The sequence below is a fragment of the Polyodon spathula genome, chromosome 6 (assembly GCF_017654505.1).
Source record: "Polyodon spathula isolate WHYD16114869_AA chromosome 6, ASM1765450v1, whole genome shotgun sequence".
In the NCBI taxonomy this organism is placed as follows: Eukaryota; Metazoa; Chordata; class Actinopteri; order Acipenseriformes; family Polyodontidae; genus Polyodon; species Polyodon spathula.
The window spans coordinates 30,900,302-30,927,890 of NC_054539.1; the positions used below are offsets into that span (position 1 = coordinate 30,900,302).

General features: G+C 39.2%; 1 protein-coding gene across 1 annotated transcript in view; it reads right to left on the reverse strand.

Moving 5' to 3' along the window:
- Positions 1–27,325, reverse strand: part of LOC121317118 (calpain-14-like) — a 35,997-nt gene extending 8,672 nt beyond the window's left edge. The window contains exons 1-16 of the mRNA XM_041252734.1: positions 27,130–27,325; positions 23,373–23,621; positions 13,904–13,973; positions 12,501–12,619; positions 11,672–11,805; positions 9,726–9,906; positions 9,031–9,105; positions 8,834–8,919; positions 8,272–8,346; positions 7,203–7,360; positions 5,117–5,280; positions 4,329–4,340; positions 4,021–4,220; positions 2,840–2,876; positions 2,202–2,258; positions 1,600–1,654 (exon numbers count right to left, since the gene is read on the reverse strand). Coding sequence (XP_041108668.1) covers positions 1,600–1,654; positions 2,202–2,258; positions 2,840–2,876; positions 4,021–4,220; positions 4,329–4,340; positions 5,117–5,280; positions 7,203–7,360; positions 8,272–8,346; positions 8,834–8,919; positions 9,031–9,105; positions 9,726–9,906; positions 11,672–11,805; positions 12,501–12,619; positions 13,904–13,973; positions 23,373–23,609 — 1,660 coding nt within the window. The 5' untranslated portion in view covers positions 23,610–23,621; positions 27,130–27,325. The remainder of the gene's footprint in view (positions 1–1,599; positions 1,655–2,201; positions 2,259–2,839; positions 2,877–4,020; positions 4,221–4,328; positions 4,341–5,116; positions 5,281–7,202; positions 7,361–8,271; positions 8,347–8,833; positions 8,920–9,030; positions 9,106–9,725; positions 9,907–11,671; positions 11,806–12,500; positions 12,620–13,903; positions 13,974–23,372; positions 23,622–27,129) is intronic.
- Positions 27,326–27,589: the final 264 nt, after the last annotated feature.

The window sequence follows — 27,589 nt, forward strand, 5'->3', positions numbered from 1 at the left end:
GGAGGCTGTGTTATTTCTGTTTCACCTTTTAACGAATATTTGTTCCCGAAATGATTTACAATGCCCACAAGCCAAATTAATATTGTAGTGTACGGTGGAAAATGAAGGAAGGAGTCACACACAATTTGCAGGTACTCGAATCCATGGTTTATTTGGACGATTGGGAGCAAACGGGAGTCACAACCTTACCGTGTTATAACCAATTTCGCACTGTAATAGGCCACCTTATAACCAAGGCCCTGTGAAAATCCTGGAAATTTTCTTTAAAGTTCACGGCAGTGTCACGAGTAAAGTATTGTATTTCGTGGAATGTGCACAGAAATATGTTATAAACTACGTGTACAGATATATATATATATATATATATATATATATATATATATATATATATATATATATATATATATATATATATATATATATTTTAAAACAGCAAATATACAGATAAATGCACTGAAATCAAAATGCACATCAAAGTTATTCAAGCACTTTACAACAATATGTGAAACGGTGTTGTAATTAACAGACTGTAGGTAAAGTGTATCTGCAAGGGTAGCTTTCAGTTCTAGTACGTCAGGTGCATGTTCACCATTTAGGTTTTGCAAAACAAATACAGTGTGTAACCCATACTGATCTTGGGCATCAGCCGACTCGTCGGTGACCACTGACAAGCAACCAGGCTGTTTTACCAATTCCGTAATCACCTGCTTGTGATACTCGGCAACTTTAGGTAAGTATTCAAGTCTCAGCTGGGCTGATGAAGGAATCGTTCCACCATTTGCTACTCTCTGTCTGAAGAATTTCTGTTACTTTTGGTTGTCTAATTTTTCAAAAGGGATATTTGAGCAAACAAATGCGTCAAGTCAAATTTTAATAAGTGGACTTTTGGATTATGGAAATCATTGTTTTTTGTTTTTTTGCAAGTAAAGCAGTCGCAGATTTCCACCTTTCTCTTTCGGTGAATACTTACTGTCAACAGCTGAGTTTCAGTAGTGATCTAATACAGTAACGTTGTAGGATGTATAGAAGATCTTACCTCCATTGCTGTGTAAACTCCTGCTGGATACTGCTTTACGTGATCTGCTTCAGACACTATTTTTTTAAATTATTTTTTATGGCCTTTTTAGAGACATTCATTTTGTACACGCAGGCACATAGCAGAGCTGTACAGTTACGTTAATGTGTTTTTTTTTTTGTATGAAATACAAATAATTGTGAAATTATTTTTATAACATTGTAAAAATCGCGGTATTGGGCTAATTTCACGATTTCCCGCGCGGCCTGTGAAATCGCGATTATCACAAGTTATCACCGGGTAGCACTGGAGTGCTTGGTAAAGCACTATCAATAACTTGTATAAATGGTGTCTGATAAAATACATTTATTCTATATCTCATTTGAACGCAACCCAAAATCCAAAGGTTTAATACTGAAGACGTGTTGAAGTGACCTGGGGAAGAATAACTTTATTTCAAGTTTTGCATACAATTAAAAAATAATTGTATAATTATCATTGGGACCCAAGTACTGTAAGACCTGTTGCGTAACCAAATGCTTAAGTCAGTCTTTGCATTCTAAAAAACCACTATGTAGCCTTACCCTTCAGACTGTCGTTAAGGAGTCTTTGCAAATCTTTAGCATTGATTTCTTGACCCTTGTTGAGTAAGAGAAAATTAGTTCATTAAAAACAAAAATAATGCACATATGATATATGTTCAGTACTATCAAGGACTTGTATAAATGGTGTATGATAAAGTACATTTACTTCCAGCTCTAGCGGACAGACAGTATATGTCCATTGTAATGCATCAGCTGTGATTGAAACAATCATCAGAAGTTTTTTTTTTTTTTTTTTTTTTCATTTTTGATTTCCAGTTTCGTTAACCTGTGCGTGCCAACTTTAAACTCAACTCTATCTTGCTGAAGCGCACATCAGCTGCTGGTCTAAAAGTAACAAGCACTATCACTGTTTAGCATTTAAAGAGTAAAACAGAAGGACAATAGTTTGGACTTTAGGGAATATAGCTTGGGGAAAACTTTTATGTTCATTTTTAATGCCTCCTGACTTTAACCTGAAGAAGATGGTTAGTCACATTTAGTTGGTCCACAATTTAGAAATGTATCCAATACGTCTGGCTAATCTTAACATAACATGCATATGCTATTTTTTTTATTTCTGTAATTACAAAAAATCATCTTACCTCACTTGAATATTTGGCAAAAACCTTCTTGTGAGAGTTCACATGTGAAACACTTAGCTGTTGAAAAAGTATGAGTCTGATACTTTGCAAGTACAAAAGAGTTTCAGAACATACTACAGTCTTCCCATGATACATAATACTCTAAATTTTGCTGTATCCCATGTATTGTTCAACATAATGTCAATATTTTTATATTTTTCATGGTTCCTAAATCAGATGGGGAATAAAAGTGATGCTATTTTTTAACTTTGACTCAAGTCTTTTTCTAAATAACTCCTCTTTCTCCTAGCAAACACTCCTGAATCTAAGTTGAGAAATGTTATTGTTTTTTTTTTCCCCAAATCACAAAACATTTAGGAGTGTCAAAAAGGTACAACACAGGATACAGCAAGGGAAGTACTTTTTATGCAAACACTGCTCCTGATGATACAATGATCCTGTAGATAATAATTTGATGTATGCATAAAATATCAGTTATCTTAACTAATGTATTATTTTTTAGAGCTACCAAGTATGGTGGCTCTTTAGCATATGTTAAATTGGCAGCATACATATACTGTGCATCTGCATTCTAATAGAACATCACATTTAGTTTATGTTATTGTGTGTACTATATTAAGATATTATTGTGCTTTTACCTGAGACAATTGTAAATTAAGATCGGAATCCATTTTTCTAAAACACAAGCAAAAAAAGACACTCATTTATTGTCTAAACTGCTAAATAGAAAATATCCCTAACATTATTCTGACTTTTATATTGTCATCACAGGAACAAATGTGATGCTATACCAAGCTTTATACAGCAGACCATGTGACAGTTCAAGGGGTTCTTCACACTCTGTACATATTAATAAGTTTCAAAAAATGTACATGCTCACTATACTTTTCTATATGTCCCACATTATTCCATAATGTGTCTTTTAATGTTTATTATAAATAGGGCATCTGATTTTCAGTTTTCACCGATAAACAATAAAACACCTCTGATACAAAAAATTAAATCGGTGTATAGCCAATAAACACTGGAAAAACACTGGAAATGGTTACTCAAATCACGTTGACTTCACCCTTTTCCCATTTAAAAAACAAAAACCTACTACAAAAAAACCCCCAAAAACAAACTACCTTTCCCAGTGCAGTTGAGCAATGTCCACCCTGACTTGTATCTATCATTGATTCGAACTGAATTCTTTAAACCCACCCCAACTACTGATTGACTTGTTCATGGGAGTTAAAGCTATATTACAGCTAGATAGGGATGATTTAAAACAAAACTGCAGATTGCGGCGAATGCTAAAATGCTTAGACACACAAAAACCCCAGAAGAATGTGCCCGTGACCATAAGGCTTTAGTTGAGGAAGACAGCAAAGGAAAGAAGGTACAACTTAAGTGTGCAAGTGCTGTCAAGTTACTATACATATTGTGACAGAAAAACAAAACATCCAAGCATTTTGGAAAGTAACCGAAAACAATAATCTCATATAGTACCGCATATAAAAGACGAATTTCAGGGTACCTCGAAAATAGCCAAAAATAAGCACCCGAAAATGTAATCAATAAAAACAGAAGCCTTAATTATAACCTGTTTGTCTGATACAGTAACATCTGTACCTGTGAATCAGTTAACATAAAATGTTTTAATTGTTATCTGTCTCATGTTCCCTGGTTAGCAAACAGGAAGTTGCTGATACAGGAAGTCCAGGACCATGACCAAACCCCCTCCCACCAATTAGAAACCATGGTTTCAACAACAACTCAGTGATAATTTGTAGTTGCCTCTGACCAGGCAAACCTAAAAGAGAAAGTGAATGCTCACTCTTTATGGCTGCTCTTGCAGTAAATGGATAGGAAAAAGTCACATTCCTGGTCTTTGTTGTAAGAAGATGGCACAATTAGATACTCCCCAGGCTCCAGCCGAAAGAACTCAATCACTCCAAGGCTTCCTACATTATTGCTAGGGATGGGCTGGTGACTACTGAAGAACTCAGCAGAGAACTTTTCTTTCTGGTCACAGTGCTAGGTGAGAAGTAAATAAAATAATAAATATATACATATAGAATCATTTTAATGTCAAAGGCTAAATTGGAATGTGCACAGTAAATAATAACTCATACAAATACTTACTGAAGGAGGCACCTAAAAAGAAAAACAAACAAATTAGTTAGTCTGTTTATTCTGATAAAGAAAATGCACTGCATTTACGTATCTACATAAGTATCTACATATTTGGCAAAGGTTACGCGCACGATCTTGTTAGACAGTCCACTCTCCTTGTTCAGCATCTTTGTATTAGTTTCAGGAGTATGAGTAGGCTAATTCATATTTGTTTTATTTTTTAATGTAAATTCAGCCTGTTTACATTGGGATTTCACACTTTTTTTTAAGTTTAAGCACATATCTTTATCGAATCTGGAACCTAACAATAAATATTAATGCTGAGTACTTGCTGTTTTCCAATAACTTGAATGACCTTTCAACTCTGCTGACCCCACCTCCTTAATACCAATAGTATGAAGGCAGCAGAGTTGAAAGGTAACTGCACTGTGTGATTTATTTGGAATCAGGATGTATTCAAAAGTACTTCCTAACAGTACCTAGGATTATGCACACTTATTGGGGGAGGGGGGGGGGGGGATCTAAAACCGATAACAAAATCTTAATTAATTCAATATTGAGCACCATAACTCAGAGCCACTCATAATATCACTATAAAAGGTAAGAGGGAGGGGAAAAAAATGAAATACAATTATTTGAAGCTGTTTTAAACCATTACAACTTTTCTCAGCATCTGCTAGTTCTAAGTGTTAGTTGGACATCAACAATTCGCAGTTTGATTCTGCTTCACTGTAGATTGAGGTATACAAGCGCAAGTTATCATAGGTATAACTTATAATGAAAAACAGCCTACCTACCTTAAAAATGTATAACTCTATATGCAGTCGAAGAGACTGCTTCCTGTGTTTGTTTGCAAGCTTTTGCATTAGGTACACCACAAAATTGCAGGATGTTGAAGAACTGCAGTCCAAATGAGCACCTTTCAAACTCACACGGTATTGAGGATTCTTCCAAAATGTGTCTAAAAAGATAAATAGTACATCTTTGTCAGAATACCTTAAATATACCCATATAAATATTTCACCATGGTAAATTCTCATGGCAATTTGTAGTTTTCTCATAGTTTACAACGATTTGCTGTTTTTCAATATACTTTACTGTACCTCTATTTACAATTTTCCCTTTACGGTCTTTAAAATGCTCACCAATGTTTTACCATGATTTTAGTATGCTTTATTAGACTTTGCTATACTTTTATAATGGGAAACTTTTATAAGAGTAGCCATAAACAAATTGCAGAATATAGCAGTTTATCAAATCTGAATCCCAATGTTGTTACGAGTGGCAGCCACAGATTGGAGGAGAGGTTGCAATCATTAACCAAAGGGGCGTGATTGATGGTACATAAGAGAACGTAGTGAGGTGATCTTTGTTATGGTTACAGACAAACCAGAAAGGAGCGTGATAATATCATCAGTGAGTGAGTGTTTGTTTTGTCATTGCTAATACTGTGCTTGATTTGTTATTATTAGATGACTAAACACTATCCATGAGCTGTTGCTTAAGACCAGCACAAACCTGGACAACACTGCACCATTGTTTTAATTGTATTTCACCACTTGCACTGAAACCACTCACTCGGGACTTGTGACCTTGTGTGTATTTGTGTATGTAAATTGACTTTTTTTTATTATTTGGTTCTGCAACCCATTATTTAGAACAGTGCAGTACACATTGCTTTGTGTTGCCTGGGATTATTGTGGTCACCAGACCAGAATTATAAATAAACATTGTTGCATTTTGGATTATCGTTGTCTGTCTTTCAGTGATCACAGCATCACTCCTGCACCTGTGCACTGCATACCACTTTGCACAATCACCTATTTTGACATGAGTCTATCATGTCTATTTTTGATTAAAGCAGCACAACTGTACTGTTCTGAAGATGGGGAGAAACAACTTCAAAACATTTTAGAAAAAAGTTCTGCATATTAGTAGGTGATTAACCACTTAGTTTCTCCAAGAATTCTAGAAATGGTCATGAAATATCTCATTACTGGACTCCTTAAGGCTGATTGTGGGGATGTGTGAAACATATGCAGGTGGATTCTTGCAACTAAAACATAAATGTAATACAACTCACCAGACAAATCAAGAAAATGTTTAAAAAGCACTGCAAAGAGCAGAAAAAAGTAGACACACAGTTTTAGCAGCATAACTTATATTGAGGCTATTATCTTCACTGTCAGGTAGACATCATTTTTATTCATATTTAAACAATATGATTTCATTAAGATTCTGCCTAATAAAAGTTAAAATACAATGTTGTATCATCTCTTAAAGCTCTACTAATTGTAATATAATGAAAGTCAGTTTATTTTAATCTAGTGTGAATGGATTACTGTATTTTGATAATAGTTTAGGAGGAAACTGATGACAACACAACACAAGTTTCAGTTTATGAGCACAGACAAGCAACTGCAGCAGGATAGCCTAATTATTCTTAGTTATTTACAGTGTTTGTTTTAGGTTAAGAAATATTTTTTGTACACTCCAGATGTAACACCATTCGTAACAATATTGGAAGCTTGCAATATTATGTGAACTGTAGACATAAATCCAATAACATACTTCGTTAAACAATTTAACGTATTTGGGCCTCTTCCCAAAAATAAATAGTTCAATAAAGATGGCGGATTTACAGTACACCAGGGTACCGTGTTCAGTCTAATATGAGTGTGCTATTTACTGAAGCTCACAGATGAAGCACTTATTGCTTAAATTATAACTGCTTGTGTAAAACAATAATGTAAACAAAACAGCTACAGAGAAGCATACAGAACACATTACATGACATTAAACAGGTTGTAAATTAAATACTAGGAAAACATATGACATAGTGTCCTTCTAAACTACAAGCACTGGGGCTTCCTTCAATGGTACCTTCATTCAAGGAGCCACCAGCTGAGGTTCCTTTAATCCAACTGCCATTGTGTTCTGACACGGCCCAGGTGCAGTCACTCCATGAATCCAGAAAATTAGGATATACATTGCAAATATCTATATGTGTGAAGTTTGCTGTAAAGTCCTCCATGGCCATCCTGTAAATTACATTTTATTTATTCATCTTTCTATATATAAATGTAACAACTAATTCACTTATTTTTTTGGTTTTGTAGGTGCTGGTCTGAAATAAAATGAGTTTTGAGTTTCAGTGGATATAAATCAACATCACAAAACCAGACAAATCAGCACATTGGGTAGTCTCTGTTGTTAGAGAGAGGTCCAGGACTGAATGTTGAGGTCTTACAGAGCTGTCGAAAGTGCTCACTCCATCATGTATGAGGGGATAGTGCCCTGTACATCACATTGAACTTACTGTCCCTTTATTTGCCTGTACGAGACAAATAAAGTGCCCTCCTGCTTTACATAACCCTATTCCAGTCCTATGGAGTTTCTGTGTTTATTTTTTGAAATTTCTCAGGCTTTATGTTGAGTGTAAAGAAATATGTGTTTTATCAGGCCTTTTTTTTATCTGAAAAATAAACTGATTCTTTCTGGTATTGCATAAGTACAGCTCTGGAGTATTGATATGTTGATACATCCTGAGAGCTGGAAGTGTTTATCAGAAATCCCAGTTTTAATCAACCATCAGAATTTTTCACATTTACATTCAGTTTGCACTAATCCATGTTTGTGATAACATTTTCACATTGTGCCCTTCATTCTAAAACTATTTATTTATTCTCTTGGACAATGTCCAATTGGTTTGTGTCAAGACACTATTATAATAAATGTATTCTAGTTTGTCTCTTTATTATTAATAGTTTGGGTATTCATGTTGATATCTAGAGATTTAGCAATAATGATATGGGGTACAATTATATCCCAGTGGCACTGGTCTTTTACCATGGGGTTTAGCGGAAGTCAAATTGTGGGTCAGGTCTACTACAAAATGAAAATTCAAACACTTTAGCCACAAAAACAAATGTCAAGTGAAAATATTTCCTACCAGAATTCTCCATTGTTACAGTCTCTCAACAACAATTTTCTTGTTTCTGGATCCACATTGTTCCATTCTGGTGATCTGTCAAAAAGATTAAGGTATACGTGTTACTGACAAAGGATAGGTTAGTTTTAAACATTGTTGTAATTCTATTTCATATTAAAATTTGTATAGCAAAAAGAAACTTAATTACAGAGAACACGGGGAATTCAAAAAAGCTTATACACAACGGCTAAGAAAATGCATATAATGAAAACCTTGTATAAAAAAGTCAGCCATAAAAAAATGGGGGGGGGGGGGGGGGGTTATTTTGCTAGTAATGCAGTGGCAGTTACATTTGATAACATGTTATAGCAGGATATATCATTTGTATCACAATGACATGAAGCAATACACATTGGTTATCCATTGTGCTCCCATAATACCATATGTGCTACAACATTAAAACCACCTTCTTCTAAATCCCTTGCCATTGCTCATAATGGTACTGCTTATGTTATTTTTCTGGGGTAATATAATGATATACAGTCCGCTTTTAAGGCAGCATAACAACAAGAAGCAATCTTACTTATCACTCCAGCTGCCATTCCACTCAGTATTGCCCCATGGATTCCACAAACGAACTAACTTTACATTTTTCTTACCGCAGTGCACCTAGGAAAAAAAAAAAAAAAACATGAAGGGTTTAAGCAGCTTAAGGATTTCTTTCTGCATTATGTTGTCCTGGTTACTGAGCACCCAGAAGTAGTATTTAAAAGGTCTTACCATATTAACGCCGGTAACTGCATATGCATGTGCTTGCACTAATCCATTTTTTAACACTATGTTTACTGGCTTTACCTAAAAAAAGAAGTCAGGTTTAGTGTGATTTTTAAAACCTTGCAAATGTCTTTAAAAAGTAAGAATCTACTTAGCATTTGCTTTTCGACTCAAATGCTCTGCTCAATTAAATTTATTTGGGGTAAATATGCAAATAAAATATGCAAAAAATATGATTAGCTTTCTAGTTTCCTAAGTTTATTGAATCGAAAATCAGAGCGTGCTGGTTTAAAATTGCAGCTGTGCCGATTGTTAACATAAAGTTGCTTCTTAATTTAACTACCACAGTACGTATAAAACCATGAGCTAAATCATAACAGGCAACTTGTCTCGCTTATTACTTGCTGGAAGTTTTAATAAAATACAAAAAAAATGTAAGCATCTTAAATTGTAGATTTATCAAGACCTCAGACCCCACTCATTCAATCTCCGATTCATTTCATTCACTACATTCATTCAAACAGTGAGGTTGTTACTGTTACTGTACTTATTTAGTTAATTGTATATAGTATATCAGCCACATTTGCAGACAACCTCTGGAAAAACTGAAAAAATATAAAAATTGGCAAAAATGAGGACTGTCAATACTACCTGTTTTATAATATATAAACACTAGTACACATCCTTTTTAATTCTCATACCCGTGGTTCTGAATGGCTTCCGCTTCCCATTAGGGATTCATGAGCTTCAGCTCTTTGCATTATCTCCCACAAGTCCTCTCGGGGTTCAGTCAGATTGAAGCTAATATGCACCCCTCCTGTGAAGTCCACTAATGCTTCAGATATCAAGCCAGAATGCAAATCTGAATAGGAGCCACACACCCTGCACAGAGAAAAGTGAGATACAGAAAATACATTCAAAAACAGCCAACTGACCACATATAATGTTGTACTGCCAAAATGTGTTTCAGCTTAGTGTTAGTCTAGCAAACGTGATCATCTGACAAACTAACAACAGACACCATATTGATGGCTGATTTTCTCATGGCTTAATCAAGGATTTTCCTCAGCCATTTAACTGACTGTGTCTAGTGTTTACAAGGGTTGAAATTCGTGGTATTTATTTAGGGGTCAGGTGGTCCCCTACAAATTCTGATTTAGTGGTCCACCAAATAATAGTCTAGAAGCATATATTTTTTTCCATAAGATCACAGAAATAAGCTTCCTGTACCTGTAGTTGGAAGTTTAGCATTAAATATAGCTTGTTATTACAGTCAAACAATACTGTAAACTAAAGAGGTAATAGATGACAGAGATCGATTCCTGTCATGGTCTGATTTGAAATGCAGATGGCAAAAAAAAAACAAAAACAAACAGTAACATTTGGACACCCATTTTAGTTTAAACATGCTGTGGGAACAAGGGTGTATGACTCCCCTGATAGTGAGTGTGAACAATGCTAATACAATTCAGTCACTCACTTGGAGGAAGCAGTATTTATTTATTTTTTTGCCTAGTCATCCTCACGCTGGAAATATTTTACATCACTGCCATTTGCAGCTGGTAGCCAAAAAAAACTGGGGAGGCAGAAAAAAGACAGTGGGCTTGGTGTCCCCTTAAGCCCCCATCAGCAGAATAATGTTATTATTGTATTCTGACTGACAACACCTTTCATATCTTCTTAACATTTTATCCCAATTCAAGGCTGTTAATTCATTTTCACTACTAGCCAGCAGAGAAAACAATTGCCCATCAAAGTTTATTGTAATAAACGTAACTGTTACACATTGCCAGCGTATGATTCTTTCACTTGTGTCGGTCATTAACGTGTGAGGGCTCACATACGGTGATTGACTAAAATAGGCAAACGGGGAGGGGAGGCATGCTACCCTTGGTGATTTTTTTTTTTTTTTTTAGATGATTTTACTTTCCATGTAAGCCAACTGAAGAAATGGAAGAATATGATTGGATAATAGAGGTGCTAATCATAACTACAGAGGAGACAAGAGCGCGTCTGTCTCCTCCAAACATACAGCAGAGGGCGAGTGGAGAATTTGGATTGGATGGCTGACTCCATGTAAAAACAATATGTTTATTGTTGCATATTATATATAAATAAATAAAAAAGTGTATCAAATTCTCAAGTAGGCAGTACCTTATCTCCCTCCTCTGACAAGATGCCACTGCTGCAATCAGGCTTACATCATTTTAGCAAGATTCAGCTGTACAATAACAGTAAATAGTACTTATCTGGTGGATTTTACATGGATTGTATACATATTTTACCCAGGTAGAGCTGCTATCTTACTGATACCAGGGAGAAAGCCACTGTCTAAGCATGTATTTAATTCATGTATTTTATTTCATGGGAGCTGAATCAACCAGAGAATGAAAACCGCATAACTGACATGTGATGTGATGAACATTTAGTACTAATGTGATTATATAAAGAGCTTTCCATTGTACTTATCTCTAGCTACACCACTTTCTGGGTAGTGTTTTAGTCTCCACTCCACTAAAGAGGCTCCAGTATTTACAGCTCCAGATGAGGAAAATGTTGAGTTAGAGCCAGTACAGTATGAAAAAAGTTTGCTATACTATTTTTGATGCATAAATATGGTTTATTTACAGTACACTGCAATACTTACTTGGCATAGGCTTTTTCTAGCAAGGCTGGCCAGAATTCATTTCCGTTTGCTGGGCCCACAAACAAATATCTCCCATCTATGGTTGGCAGCTTGTCATCTATAACTACATCCATCCACTTTCCAAACCGCCAAAACTAGAAACAAGACAAGAACAATATGCAGCAATCTCTAGTCGTGGTAGGATCTGACCTCCGAAACCCATGAAGGATTCCATCAGCATTGAGAGAAAGAGAAAAACCTAGCCAGCCATTTCAGCACCATCCACTTTTTTTTGTGGTTGACACTGCAATCCAAAGGTTCTGTGCACAGAGGTAGGACAAGATTGTCTTTAAAGGTAGGAGCCTTTAGTAGAATGGTATCACACAATGGAAATATTTTAACTTCTCACAATTGTATGAACTAAACCAGTGCACTCACATATGGTATCCTCTTACTCTTGCACTGTGATCTCTCACATTTTCAAAGTTAAGAACAAATTTTACCTACATATGGCATTAGATAAGCACAATATTATATTAGCTTTTTAATACATAGAACACCAGATGCCAAAGATGTTATAAAACATATACAGTTTCCAAACTTTAGCGTGACTGCTTGGTTAATTTATAAGTGCATTTTATCTCTAAAATATAACTTTAGAAACAGTGATTTTTGATTAGCTGACAGACAAAAACAAGCTAGTTAGTTTCATTATTTGTGGAGCAGTGAGTGATGCAAGTAGTTTACACACACTGAATTTGGCAGCAACAGTAATTAGTGAGAATATTATAAAAATCATGATGTGTTGACCAATTTTTTTTCATTTCATATTCCTATCAGTGTTACTTACCCTAAAATGAAAAATACCAACATACTTCTGCTTGAAGCCTTGGTCACTTGGTATAACATTGTTCATTATGCGAGGCTGAAATGTCAGCGAACCCAGTGCAGCCAGGAACCAACAGTTACCTGTAAAGTAGAAGAAAAAAAAAAAAGATATTAATCACAGCAATTGGATGGAAGTTGTTTAAGACATGAATAGGCAATTTTAGTGCACATCTTTTTTATTAATCGATACAGATATGGAATTTACTTGTTTTACGGGGTAAAGTTTTATTATGTGTGACTATCCTTTACAAAAGTGACTTATATTGTAATGTAGCGTAGGTGGTGGGGAGGTGTGACTAATATTTACAACAGAATGCATGAATAACAAGTATACAGAAGTGTTTTAGATTTATTGTTATGGATGCACCAATTGAAAAAATATGAATGCACATAATATCTAAATTGAATGAGTAAAGAATATGAATAGCAATTTTACTGCATAGCATTATTTTGCATGTTATCAAGCTCCTTGTACTTTGTTGGTTCCCGTCATCTCAATGGTAAATTGTGAATATATTGCAAGCAGTTTCTAGAGAATGGATCATAAACATGCAGGGAAAGCAAATTGTAGCCTGCCTGGGAATTGCCAGACCCATATGACCAATAGGTTTGGTGTGAATCCTCAAGTTTGGTTAAATCCACCCACTTGCAATGCATGTTTGTGACTGATGAATAATTGATCCTTAGGATTTCTCTGCGCCGTCTTAGTCCCCCTCAACCTAAACTACGAATTTGCCTATCTGTCAACCAAATTTTTGGAAGGTAAATCTCTAAAATAAATGCAATATTATGTGTTTGGAGAGAGTTAGGATGCTTTATATTGCTGTAGCTAGGTGATCAATAAGAAATACAATAATATACTGTATTTCTTTGCATTAGAAATACAGTATATAGTATGTGCATGCAGGCCTTTTGTTAATTATATTCCATCTGCACCGTTGGAAAAAAAAAAAAAAAATTCTGTGTTTATTTGCTTCACAGTCATATTGTTTGTGGTCAATAAAGCAAATAAGAATAATTGTTGTTTTTGTAAGACCAAGTTTTTTTTTTGTTTGTTTTTTCTGACAGTAATTCAAAGTAACATGAAACAAGTACAGTACAGTTAAAATGAAAGGCTATATTTATGCATACCCCATAAGTTAACATTAACATATGTACAGCATTTAATGAAAGTACTCAGGACTACTCAGAAGGTAATGTTGCTTTTTACTCATCCAAAAATACATTTTACTCACATCATCTCTAAATTAGAGAGTAAATTACTCAATGACCTAAAACCTGGAGCACTCGATTCACCACACAAACAGCTTGCAATATCACTTTGCTATTTAAACTGCAGTACTAAAAATAAAACGGTTTGCTTACCCACTTTCCCTTGGTGAATGTCGAATCTGCTGACTCCATCCACTACTAAATGTGGATTTTCATGGTGGCTCTGAAATTAAAAAATGTAGGTTCCCTCAATATGACAACTAATTTATTATAGTTCAGTTCAGTTTCACACAGTTCAGTGCAGTTTCACACACATTTTTCTACATAGTTGTCTTCAAATGTGCAGGTTTAAAAGAAATACATACAATAGAAAACATTTTCATTTTAAAACATGACATTTGGTATTACAGTAGCTAAAGGAAAGTTCTCAGTTTGCTTGTCTTGCCTTCCAGGAAGTCTGTTACTGCATTCCTTCACTTGGTCATTTAACCCCAATAGTGCCAATACAGTGAATGGATGATGTGTGTGGTGGAGAAAATGTATGGAACTGTTTTGTTAGCTACAATTACTTCAACTACTTTTCCTGAAGGGGATAGGACCTAGGTCACACAACCTACTTGGAAATGTCTTTCTAAGATACTGTAATTCTTAAATATGTAACCCATGGCAAATAATTTGATTATGTTCTTAGATCGAGTCAAAAGAAGAAGAAGGAGAATAAGTGACTATGTATTGCTGTTAATACAATTACAAATAGTGATTGTAATAAAGTGTATCCATCTTCAAAATATATATTATAACATTGTCCGAATGCCATGCCCGGGATAGGTGACGGTGGATGGAGGACGCGGTTTAATGTGAAAAGATCAATAGGAGTGCATGCATGAGCGCAGGGGAGAGCGAGTGAGTGACAGAGAGGCTGTCTCAGTGAGAGCGAGAGGTAGACTGGAATTTAGCACAGAGAGATTTTGTTATTTTGTTTTGCTTTGGTGTGGTCTTTAATTGTTTATTTTTCCTGTGCTAATAAATGCTGAATTCGAGCACCAAGCTACTGTCTGTGTTGCGCCTGCTTTCATTTAACACGCAATGTTACAATATGTTAGTTTAGAAAAATCATATTTAATTTAATATTGTACTGTTTAGTAGGGGGGAAGGGGGCGCAGCAAAAAATAATACCTGTAAACGGGGCACGGCAAAAAAAGTTTGGGAACCACTGGCACAGAGGGATCTACCACATTAAGTCGGTAGAACCTGGTGAAAGTATGCAGGGTAGCCCAGCTAGCAGCAGCACATATGTTGGATTGGGAGGCTCCTCTAAAGGGGGCCCACAATGTAGCCACTCCTCTTGTAGAATGCGCGGCCATCCGCCCAGGTGGGGGTAGGCTGGCACTTGTAATTGCAGTCGAAACTGTGTCCACAATCCAGTAAGACCGCCGCTACTTTGAGAGGGCTTGGCCCAAGGTCCTTGCACCATAGCAGATGAAGAGTTGGTCAGACTGACAGAGAGCTCTCATTCTGTCCACATAGCATCTCAATGCCTGAACCGGGAAGAGGTAGTTTAGTCTCTGAATCTCCTCCTCCAAAGAAAATGGAGGGGGATGGAAAGCCTCTAACTCCACTGATTGATTTCAAAGGAAAGCCTTAACCACCTTAGGGAGGAATGCAGGGTTCATGTGGAACGATACCGTTTCCTTTGTCCCAGATGTGCATATAGGAGCTGTGCACCAACAGAGCCTGTAACTCATTGACCTGCTTGGCAGAGGTGATGGCTAATAAAAAAAACTGTCTTCATAGAGATGTGTTTCAACTCTATGGAGTGAATAGGCTCAAATGGGATCGTAGTGAGAGCCTCCAGTACATGGTCTAGACTCCGTTTGGGGAGGACATCCTTCCTAAGTGGACATAACCGCCAAAGGCCCTTTAAAAAATTGGCCACCAGGAAATGTGCACCTGAAGAAACTGAGTTAATAGGGATATGGCAATCACATATGGCTGTCAGGTACACCTTAAGCGTAGAAGGGTATTTTCCTGCTTCTGGTAGTTCTTGCAGGAATTGGAGGATAACTGCTGTAGGCTCAGAGATTGGTTAAACATTAATCTTGTAGCATTTTGTATTGTACTTAAGAGCGCATCGGAAAGCCCTAAGGCGGACAGACGGTCCCATTCAGGGGCCAGACCCATAATTGGAGTTTGCCTGGTTTTCAAGGCCTCTTGCCTGACTAAGGAGATCCAGGCATAGCAGAATCTCCCAGGGCTGGTCTTGTAGTAGCTGGTAAAGAGTTGAAAACCAGATTCTCCAGGACCGTCTGGGGGCCACCAGGAGAATGTTAGGTTACTTACCGTAACTATGGTTCCCTGAAAGAGAAGACGACCACCAACATACTTATGGGATATGCCTGCCATAGGTAGGTATTCACTGTTTATGTCAAAACTGCCGATAGGACCCTCCATTGGGTGACGTCCTCGGTCCCGCCTACTGAAGGATTAAACAGTCAACACACTGAGACCATTTTTTATTTTCCACTGAACCTGTGATGGGACCGACGCGACCTCACTGGTTGGTGGTCGCCTTCTCTTTCAGGGAACCAGGGTTATGGTAAGTAACCTAATGTTCCCTTTCAAGTCAATGACGACCAACAACATTCTTATGGGAAAGTATACCAGAGCAGTCGTGAGGGAGAAGGAACAACAGCAGATGAATAACGCATCAGAACCGCATAACCCAAGGATTAGCGGTACAAGTGTGTAACCTCCTGGACTCATGGATTGAGAATACATGTCGCCAAGAAATGTGCACCCAGAGATACAGAATCAACGGGGGCATGGCACGTAGAAATCGCCAACAGATACAACTTCAAAGTAAAAGGTGACCTACCAGCATCCAACAGTTCTTGCAGAAACTGCAAGATAACTGGCATAGGGCAAGATATGGTGTTATGACCTCTAGTCAGACACCAGTTTTGAAAGCCATTCTGCAATGTGCCCTTGACCTTTGCAAACAGCCCTAGGGCTGACCAGGGGTCCCATTCAGGGGCTAGACTCATAAATGGAACCTGCCTGGTTCTGGGTGCCAGGGAGTGCCTTTCGTCTGACTGAGAAGATACAGGCAAAGTAGGATCTCCCAGGGCTGGCCTTGTAGGAGCTGGTACAGGGCTGAAAACCAGATTCTCATTGACGCTGAGTGGACTGTCCAAGCAGTGGAGGGAGTACCACAGGGAGCAGCGCATCATCTTCGCCGAGGTGAAGAGATCGACCTGCACCTTCCCGAACCATTCTGAAATGCGCTCCACCACCTGAGGGTGGAGCCGCCACTCCAACGGATGTGTATCCTCCTTCAAGAGAAGGTCCACTGCCCAGTTTGTCTTTCCGGGAAGATGCGTCGCCTGTAGGGACAGCAGGTTTCGTTGGGCCCAAGTCAGGAGCCGGAAGGCAATGTGACACAACCCCGGGGACTGAAAGCCATCCTGGTGGTTGACATATGCCACCATTGATGTGTTGTCTGTCCGGACAAACACACGTGCCCCTTGGAGCACTGGGAGAAAGTGCTGGAGAGCAAAGTAAACCGCCTGCAACTCCAGCATGTTTACGTGCAGGGATGTGCAACAGCCCAACCTGGTGCTGCAGACTTCTTTGCCTTCCCAGACTGCCTCTCAACCCAAGTCGAGGAATCCATTGTCACCACCTGATGGTTCACCACTGCTCCCATCCGCTTGCCTTCACGTAGGGGAGAGACCTGCTTCAACCAGCACAGGGCTGCTGAACACGAGCAAGACACTTTCAGTCGACATTGTCTGTCGTGCTTTGGATGCAAGTGGAATGCATTGAGCCACGCTTGTAGAGGGCACATGTGAAGAAAGCCCAGCTTGATGGTTAATACAGCTGCGGCCATCAGACCCAATAATTTCTGGCACAACACCAAGGTAACCCTTGATCCCTGCTGAAACAGGGAGAACAATTCTGAATAGCTGCTATCCTGTTATCAGACAGGTACATACATATCGTACTGGAGTCCAGCCGTAGCCCCAAGTACGTTGTGCACTACACCGGAGTAAGCCGACTAATTACATCATTGAGGGTGAGGCCCAGTCTCACCAGATGCTCTGTTACAATTGCCGTGTGGGCCACTGCTCCTTCTCGCGACTGAGAACAAGTCAACGAATCATTGAGTTATCCTCTGCAACTGCAAGGGGGCCAGGATAGCGTCCACACACTTTGAAAACATACGAGTAGTTAAGGAGAGGCCGAATGGCAGCACAGAAAATTCATAAACCCTCCCCTGAAAGGCAAAGCGGAGGTACTTCTTGTGCATAGGATGAATGGAAAGGTGGAAGTATGCATCCTATAAACAGTGGTAAACAAGTCACCCAGCCGGACGGACTCGAGAATGTGACAGTGAGTCTGCATTTGGAACTTCCTCTCCCTGAAAATTTGTTGAGGAGTCTCAGGTCTAGGATGGGCCGAAAGCCGCCATCCTGCTTGGGTACCAGGAAGTATCTTGAGTAGAACCCCTGTCTGTGGGAATTCGGGTCTACAAGACAAATGGCTTGCTTACGCATCAAGGCAGCCACTTCCTGCTCAAGTACTGAGACCTGGAGAGGGTCTGTCTCAGATGTATTTGTGACCCCTCGGAAGGGAGAAGGCCCCATAAGGAATTGTAGCGTGTAACCGGTGTATAAGGTAGTGAGCACCCAGGTGTCTGAGACATAAGCGCACCAATATTGCAGTTGGTGTGTCATGAAGGGATGGGTCTGAGGCCACAAGTCTTCAGGGCCCCTGTTGGGGCTGCTGAGGTTGGGGCAGAGCACTCTGAGGCAGCTGCCCTGGAACTGCCTTTTGGTATGCCTAGGGGATATCTGTGCATCTAACAGTGCTGCCTTAATCACATTGGGGACCCTCAGGCTTGCCCTTGAAGGCCGGAGATCTGGAGCAGTGTGCCTGAAAGAAGGTGTAATTTGGAAGCCACCAGCTCAGGGAGAGGGGCTTCCCATAACATGCCATCCATATAGGCAGTCAAGATACCCACCTTGTTTGCTAGGTGGGTCACCTGTGCCTCTGCTGCATAAGCCCACTTCAGGTGTGTCTCTGTGACCTTGCACTGTGGGTTTGGGCATGCAGGGTCCTTAGGTAAGCCCCCCACCGATGGAGCCTTGACACAACGGTGGAATCTACTGGGGGGAAACCTGCCAGGCCCAGCTTTTCCACGCCTTCCAATGAAGCAAGTGGGGCTGCTTGCTTTAGTACACTCATTGCTGAGGCCAGATGATCCAAGATGGAACGCACCTCCTCCATGAAATCGGGGAACACTGGGTAGGGCTGATGGTGGGGAGCCACAGCCTGCATCCGGAATACAGACCGGTGTGGCTCAGCCACTGTCGTTCAAGGACCTGCAAAAAGATTGCAGCTGGGTCCATCAGTGCCGACTAGCCTCCGAGGCAACCTCCTTGCAGGCAGGCTCCTCTCCTGTTTCCATCTCAGTGGGAAAAGAGTCCTCATCCCAGGAGGCCGCTATCGAAAGCACGTACTCCTCCTCTGCCATCCGTTCAGGTGATTTCAGCCCACCCTGAGCTCCCCAGGGGGAGTCAGGAGCTGGTACTGGCGCAGGCACTGGTGGAGCCGGAGCTACGGCCGGAGCAGCAGGAGCCTACTGCCGCACCAATAACTCCAGGACCTCGGCCATCTGTGCCTTGAGGTCCATTACGTCCCTTGCCTACTTCAAGCACTTAACTCGCTTGCGGAGATGGGGAGCAGCTCCGAGAGGTTGGCAACTGAGCCTGTACGCTCGGCCACAGGGAATGGAGCCTCCACACCCATGGTCCTAGCCTACTTATTGCGATGTACCCGGGGTTGAAAAGCCGTGCAGATGTCACAAAAGGTCTGATCCTCGAGGGATGTCGCAAAAAGGTCTTATCCCTGAGTCACGTGCTGGACTCCTAAGCGCCACGCACATAGAAAATGCCCATTCTCCTGAGGCATGTTCGCCATGCAGGACATGCAAGATCGAAGGAAGCCGCTGCGGACGAGTGAAGAAAACAAAAAGGGGAGAACACTTTTTTTTGAAGGACAAATATTTGTTTTTATTTTTATTACGCCCAAGCTGCGCGAAGGCAGTCGGCGGAATCACTCAACGGTGGGGATACAGCAAAGCAAATAATCAAATATTGCACAGGGACACAATACTCACACATGGCAGGCAGCGTATACAGACAATCTGCAATTGTTAGTACAGACAATTCAAAGAAAGCTTAGCAGAATACATTGTTCTTGGTACCTTACTTGAGATAGAACTGTACAGGGAGACAGACATGGAAATGGAGAGAGAGCGAGAGAGATAGCGAGAAGAGAGGTTCGCCGCCTAATTCACTACCCCGAGAAGGTGAACAGCCCAGAGGGATAGTAGGTTCATTTTCGACCACACTCAATAGCCAGAAGGCTATGCGATGTAACTTCGGGGACTGAAGTCCTCCCTGCTGGTTAACATATGCCACTACCGACATGTTCTCTTTCCGGACCAGGACATGTCTTCCCTGGAGCACTGGAAGAAACTGCTGGGGAGCCAGGTGAACTGTTCACAGTTTCAGCGTATTTATGTGCATGGATGTCCAACGGCCTTGACCATGCACCGTGGGCTCCTTTGCCTCCCCCCTTCTCCCCATCCGAAATTGGATGCATCTGTCGTCGCTACCTGACGGCTGTGGATCGCCCCTATGCTTACACCTTCGTGCAGGTGAGAGGATTTCCTCCACCAGCATAGGGCTTTCCAACATGTGTGGGACATGGTCAGCCAACGGTGTTTGTCGCGCTTGGGGTGTAGCCAGAAGGGACTGAGCCATGCTTGAAGCAGGCGCATACGGAGTAACCCTAGCTGGAAGGCCGATGCGTCTGCAACCATCGTTTGACACTGAGGCATCTGAGGTCCCAAGGTTGGCTAAATATCAGGTGCTTGAAGCCCTGAAGGTCCGAGGGGTGCAAAGCACTGAGGGGAGACAATAAGTTAAGCATCGAGGCACCGATGCAGCAAGGGTAACGAAGCTCAAGAGGCACCGAAATGCCTAACCACCGAAATGCCTAAGCTTCCAACACTGGAGCACTCAAGTGCTGAGGGTGCAGGAGCACTGAGGTCACTGCGTGTGGAAAGCTCTGTGGCACCAAGGCTCTTAAGTACCGAGGAGTATAAGGGCACCTAGTAAATCAATGCTGTGAGGCTCCAAAGGTGACAAAGCACCAAGGAATGGCTACAAATGGGGTATGGAAGCACCAAGGGTGCAGAAGCACCGAGGGCACAGTGTGCACAGAGGCTCTGAGGTCCCGAGGGTGTGGAAGCACCGAGGGGTGCTGAGCACCGAGGGCATTTAAACTGGAGTGCTGAAGCAACGAGGGCGCTGAAGCACCAAGGACACCATGTGCACTGAGGCTCTGAGTTCCCGAAGCTCAAGCACCAAGGACATGCAACACCAGGGCACCAAGGGCACTGAAGTGCCAAGTGTCCAAGGTCCTATGGGTGTAAAAGCTCTGAGGGCACTTAATGTCTTTGAGCGCTAGAATGCCTGGGCATCGAAGCACCAAGGCATGGTCTAAGCACCGAGGAAACCGAATCACAGAGGCTGGGGACAGATGCTTAGCCTTTAACTGAGTGCAGTCACACAACCTAGGGTAGCATGTAGCATATGCCGAGGTGGATACACAGACTCGATGGCCGCAGTAGGCAATGAGATAGTAGCCTTTGAGCTTACGGTGCTGCACCAGGGTACAGCGTGGGTGATAAGTCGTTAAGTCTGGCCTTAACCACATGCAGTCACATGACAGGGGCTGTACGTAGCATAAGAACTGTGGTAGGTAATTGTTTTATTTATTTATTTATTTATTTAACAGTAATAAGACATTACTCTCTGCTGTTGTTTTTGTTGTTGGTGGGCGGGCCGAGACAACCGGTGAACTCTACTCAACAACCGGGCAAGGCAGAACCAGGCCCCGGTGGAGGAGGCACACAGTGTTTGTCGTTATTCCGTTATTTTATTTTTTTTTTTACAGTGCAAGCGCAGTAAGAAAAGACACACACTCAAACCACAGCTTAGCTGTTCGAAAAGGGGGCAGTCACTATGCCATGTGGGTAGACTATTTTGTTTTTTTTTTTGTTTTTTTTTTTAAGCCAACACACCGAGCGTGCAGGCCCGAGACAAACGACGGAGTCAACTCAACAGCGGTGGAGGAACCCGCATCTCTTTGTTTTTTAGCTGCAAATAACAGAAGAAGAAACACATAACATAGATAATATATATATATATATATATATATATATATATATATATATATATATATATATATATATATATTTTTTATAATAATCTGCCCCTTAAGGTATTTTGAGCTCTCGACAAAGTATGTCTGAGTATTTAAAAAAGGGAGCCTTCCGCACTGGCTTCTGCAGTAAGGGAGCCTACCGATAGTCGTCGAGTCTAATGAATACCTACCTGTGGCAGGCATTTCTCAAAAGTATTGTTGGTGATCGTCTTCGAATTGAAAGGGGACAATATGTTAAGTAGCCTATGTGTTGCCAATGGATAAGTAGCCTGACGATTCAGTTTTTCAGCTGGTTAACTTTCCATTTGTTTACATTTTACACTTTCTCAGTACATTTTTATTTATTTTTATTTAATCTCATATTTCTAAATTAATAAAACGTGTAGCCTAGATCAATGGAAACTGAGCAAAGCTTTTTTTTTCCAAAACTATCACAAAATGCCTATAACACAACATACAGATCATAATAAAGCATAAATATGTGTTTTTAAATACATTACTGCACATGGTATGGTCTACTGTACTACAATTAATTGTGATTTCAGGGGTTGGTTTTAGCATTTGGTTCTCAATGCAAAACATGCATTTAGATTTTATTTTATTTCCAAGGGAAAATAAAAACAGTGTGTTATCTGGTCAATTGTACCATTTTTTTAATTATTATTATTTTTACTTCTAAACAGAGAAATGTACTGTACAGTGTTATTCCACTAAACATAAAATCCATAGCAACTGAACTAGGAAACGGAAACACCCTATCAAATAGGAAATGCAAACAGTACACAAAGGTTGGACAAAAAGTGGAAACACCTTTCATGTAAACTGTCTTTCACATGATCGAACAATTAATTAACTAAACAGATTTGTCTTGAGAACTCTTATATATATTATATATATATATATATATATATATATATATATATATATATATATATATATATATACTGCTTTTGTGACTCTGAAGAACAACGTACTTTCAGTAAAGTCAGTAAAGTCTGTACCCGTATAAACTGTGAGACTATGTCCCGGTCAGTAGCTACTCATTGAACAGATGTGTCTTTCGAAAAATTACTTATATGTTTCACAAGGAACAGTCTCAAAAGTGATAAATCTATTGGTTATTTTGGATTTCAGACTTTGATGCAGATTTAAACATCAAACTTTCCTGAGAAAATAATCAGCGAGGAATGTTCACCTTCAAGTTACCATTTAATCAGTACATTCAATGACAGCAGAATTCAAAGATTTGTTTTTCAAAAAATGAAAATATAATGTAACATATGGGTAATACATGCCTGATGTTGTTTTGGACTGGCTTACTTACCCCTGGTCTCAACCACTGTACTCTGCTCAACTCTTCTGCTGTAAGTAAGTCTGGGCCAATGGAGTCCATGTTTGATGGGAATACACCATCCTGGAACCTGTACCCACTGCTCAGACACAGGTTGCGCAGCAATTCAAAATCCTGACCTTTAAACTTCATTGGGTTGCCTAAGGTGCCCTGTTTGTCTGCACTAGGATGAGCACTCTTAGTGTTTGAACACACATTGGAGACAGACATTGTTCTTTATTTCTATAAAGAAAAAGAAAAACAAAGTGTTGGTGAACACCATATGGGTTTAGTATCCATTGGTCAATTGCAACAAACTGAAAGTTGCTTACTAAGTGTGTTTAGTACAGGGGACAGTGTAATGATAGTTTCAATTGTAATAAATCTAGCAGCCCCAGATAGTCTGCAAGTAGGTTTTAAGATGTTCTCCATTGCAACAAACCAACGCCTTTATATCTATATAAATATATATATATATCTAGATATAATATATATATTATATATATATATACAGTGCCTTGCAAAAGTATTCAGACCCCTGACCAATTCTCTCATATTACTGAATTACAAATGGTACATTGAAATTTCGTTCTATTCGATATTTTATTTTAAACCACTTAAAATCAAAATCAATTATTGTAAGGTGACATTGGTTTTATGTTGGGAAATCTTTTTAAGAAAAATAAAAAACTGAAATATCTTGCTTGCATAAGTATTCAACCCCCACACATTAATATTTGGTAGAGCCACCTTTCGCTGCAATAACAGCTTTAAGTCTTTTGGGGTAAGTATGTACCAGCTTTGCACACAGTGTCGGAGTGATTTTGGCCCACTCTTCTTGGCAGATTTGCTCCAGGTTGTTCAGGTTGGTTGGATGACGCTTGTGGACCGCAATTTTCAAATAGTGCCACAGATTCTCAATGGGATTGAGATCAGGACTTTCACCATTTTGTTCTTGAGCCACTCCAATGTTGCTTTGGCCTTGTGCTTGGGATCATTGTCCTGGAGGTGATTTTCCTCCCAAGCTTCAGTTTTTTAGCACACTGAAGCAGATTCTCTTGCAGTATTTTCCTGTATTTTGCTCCATCCATTCTTCCTTCAATTGTAACAAGATGCCCAGTCCCTGCTGATGAGAAGCATCCCCCCAGCATGATGCTGCCACCACCATACTTCACTGTAGGGATGGTGTGTCTTGAGGCATGGGCACTGTTAGGTTTGCGCCACACATAGCGCTTTGAGTTTTGGCCAGAAAGCTCTATCTTGGTCTCATCTGAACACAAAACCTTTTCCCACATCGCAGCTGGGTCACTCCTATGCTTTCTGGCAAACTCCAGACATGCTTTCAGATGGTACTTTTTGAGTAACAGCTTCTTTCTTGCCACCCTCCCATACAGGCCAGTGTTATGCAGAGCTCTTGATATGGTTGACTGGTGCACCATTACTCCACTCCCAGCCACTGAACTCTGTAGCTCCTTCAAAGTGATTGTTGGCCTCTCTGTGGCTTCTCTCACAAGTCTCCTTCTTGTTTGAGCACTGAGTTTTGAGGGATGGCCTTTTCTTGGCCTTGTCTGGGCGGTGTGATGCAGCTTCCACTTTCTGATTATTGATCCAACTGTGCTCACTGGGATATCCAAACACTTGGATATTATTTTGTACCCTTTCCCTAATCTATGCATTTGTATTACTTTATCTCTAACTTTTGTAGAATGCACTTTGGTCTTCATTTTCATTCAGATTCACAGCCTTACCAATGATCCTTCAACAGTGAGGTTTTTATCCAGAAAATGTGACAGCAACTTTAATGGTTCACAGGTGGAGGCCAATGGTAAGGTAATTGTGTCCTCGTTAGGGCAATTTCTTTCATCGGTGCAAACTGGGAGCTTCCACAGCACAGGGGTTGAATACTTATGCAAGCAAGATATTTCAGTTTTTTTTTATTTTTCTTAAAAATATTTCCCAACATAAAACCAATGTCACCTTACAATAATTGATTCTGAGTTTCAGTGTTTAAAAATAAAATATCAAACAGAACGAAATTTCAATGTACCATTTGTAATTCAGTAATATGAGAGAATTGGTCAGGGGTCTGAATACTTTTGCAAGGCACTGTATATGTGTGTGCGTGTGTGTGTATATATATATATATATATATATATATATATATATATATATATATATATATATATATATATATATATATATCGAGTGAGAGAAGTTACGACTTTCACGTTACCAATATCTTACAAAACATTTTATTTTAAAACATATTCACAAATAGGATTTTGGGGGTTGATAGAATGAAGAGTTTAAAAAAAATAATAATACAACTTTAAAACTTTAGGTGACGTACAAAGAACAAGAATGCAGCCCTGCTCTTATTATCCCATCCCCTGCTCCAGGCATTGGCGTTTTCCAGCATGATTAAGTTATTAGTTTAATCCTGAGGTCTGTACTAGTGTTTTTTGTTCTAATTGGTGCCCAGATAGTACATAGCTGGAGGTGATCCCCAGATAGTACCATCCTACTTAGTTAATTTGGTACTTAATTTGGTGCAATGAAAACATTAGAACACCCAGAGATGTGTCAGCTGTTATTTGTTTTAGTTTAGGGGAAAATAGGTTTTGTTCTATGTTAAGTATATTAATAGATTCAAGTGTATAAGTATACTTTTGGTTTATTTATATTTTCTTAGTCCAATTCTTTCAATTGTGTGAATATCCTGCTTAACAAATTAATTCATACAAAAATGTACGCATCCTTTAAAAGCTAGAAGACCATCTACTAGGGCTGTGCAGTATTCATACTCAGAAACCAATACTCACTGGAAGTGAAGTGGGTGGGCACTGTACAAAACCACACAGGTCCTGCAAATTTAGAACCTCACGTACTCAATTCTATTATAGTACCTTTATTCAGAAGAAATAAAAACTGCTACCTAAACTTTTGTATTTATAATAACTTCCTCTTTTTTTCTTCCATTCTAAAAACCTCTAAGTGGGGTGGGTGGGTGCATGAAAAAGTGCCTTGTGATTTTTCATGGCTGCCTACAGCCCTGTTTAGTCAACACAACATTCAGCAGGTGTATTAGATAAATTTTCTTCCATCAAGTAGGACAAAGGTAACATACATGCATTAATACTGCACTGTATTTAAATATTTTCTGGCAGACTGACTTGGAACTGAGATTAAACAGTTTGAAGGATAACATTCGAGGGGGCTTTGCTAGATTTTAGGAACTTCCAGCTGACCAATCAGGTTGAAGGAAATCCATTTTCTAATTTGTTATCAACCTCTAAAAAGAAGAACTTCACAATTTAACACATTTTAATTCTGGCACCGATATTCCCTTCACTGTTGAGAGAAAATAAAAGCCTACATGTTAAAGAGATCATACTGTTTGTGAATGATTACAAACGCAGCAGGCAGTAGCTAAGAAAATAGTGGAAGTATTGGAATTAAACCAAAAAATCATTTTAAAAACTTGAATTGTGAATAGTACATAAAGTATTTATATGAAGAGATAAAACATAATTAAAGAAAACCAAAACAAACATATGTATAGCTTGATTAGTGTAAATATACTGAAATTAAGTTGTTTCCAGTTGTTTTTTCACATCTAAATTCTACATTTATTGTAAAACTGCTGTGATTGTTAAACAACTTTTGTTTAAAGTAATACATACATGACACTGCTAAACCTACAAAGCAAGCAGACTTCACTGAAGAGTAAGCAAATGACTGGAAAAATTACCTTGTTGATTCTGGATGAACTGAAACACCTTTTTCTCTTCTTACAGCTCTTCAAATGCCAAAGACACTCTGCAAGTCATTTAACGAATTATAAGAATTACAAATAAAAGTTGAATCATAACAATGACAGATTTTAACAGAGATAATGTACTGTAGTCTGCTTGTTTCCCCGATACAGAACAACAACTGATACCAAGGAAGCTTTTCCTCCCATCTGATACAGAGTAAGCCCCCAAGGCGGTTTAACAGATAAAAGGCAGGTAAACATGTATGACAGGTACAAAATAAACAAAGCATTCCAGGACCAAATTGAAATGTCTTTTAGGTGGGAACTATGGAACAATATTCATGAGGTTTGAAAATGAACAAGTTAATTAAATAATTATTAACTTGAGTCCAAGTAAAATTTCTGCCGAAATTAAAGAGATGGAGATAGCATACGTGTGTCATTTTTGCAATGG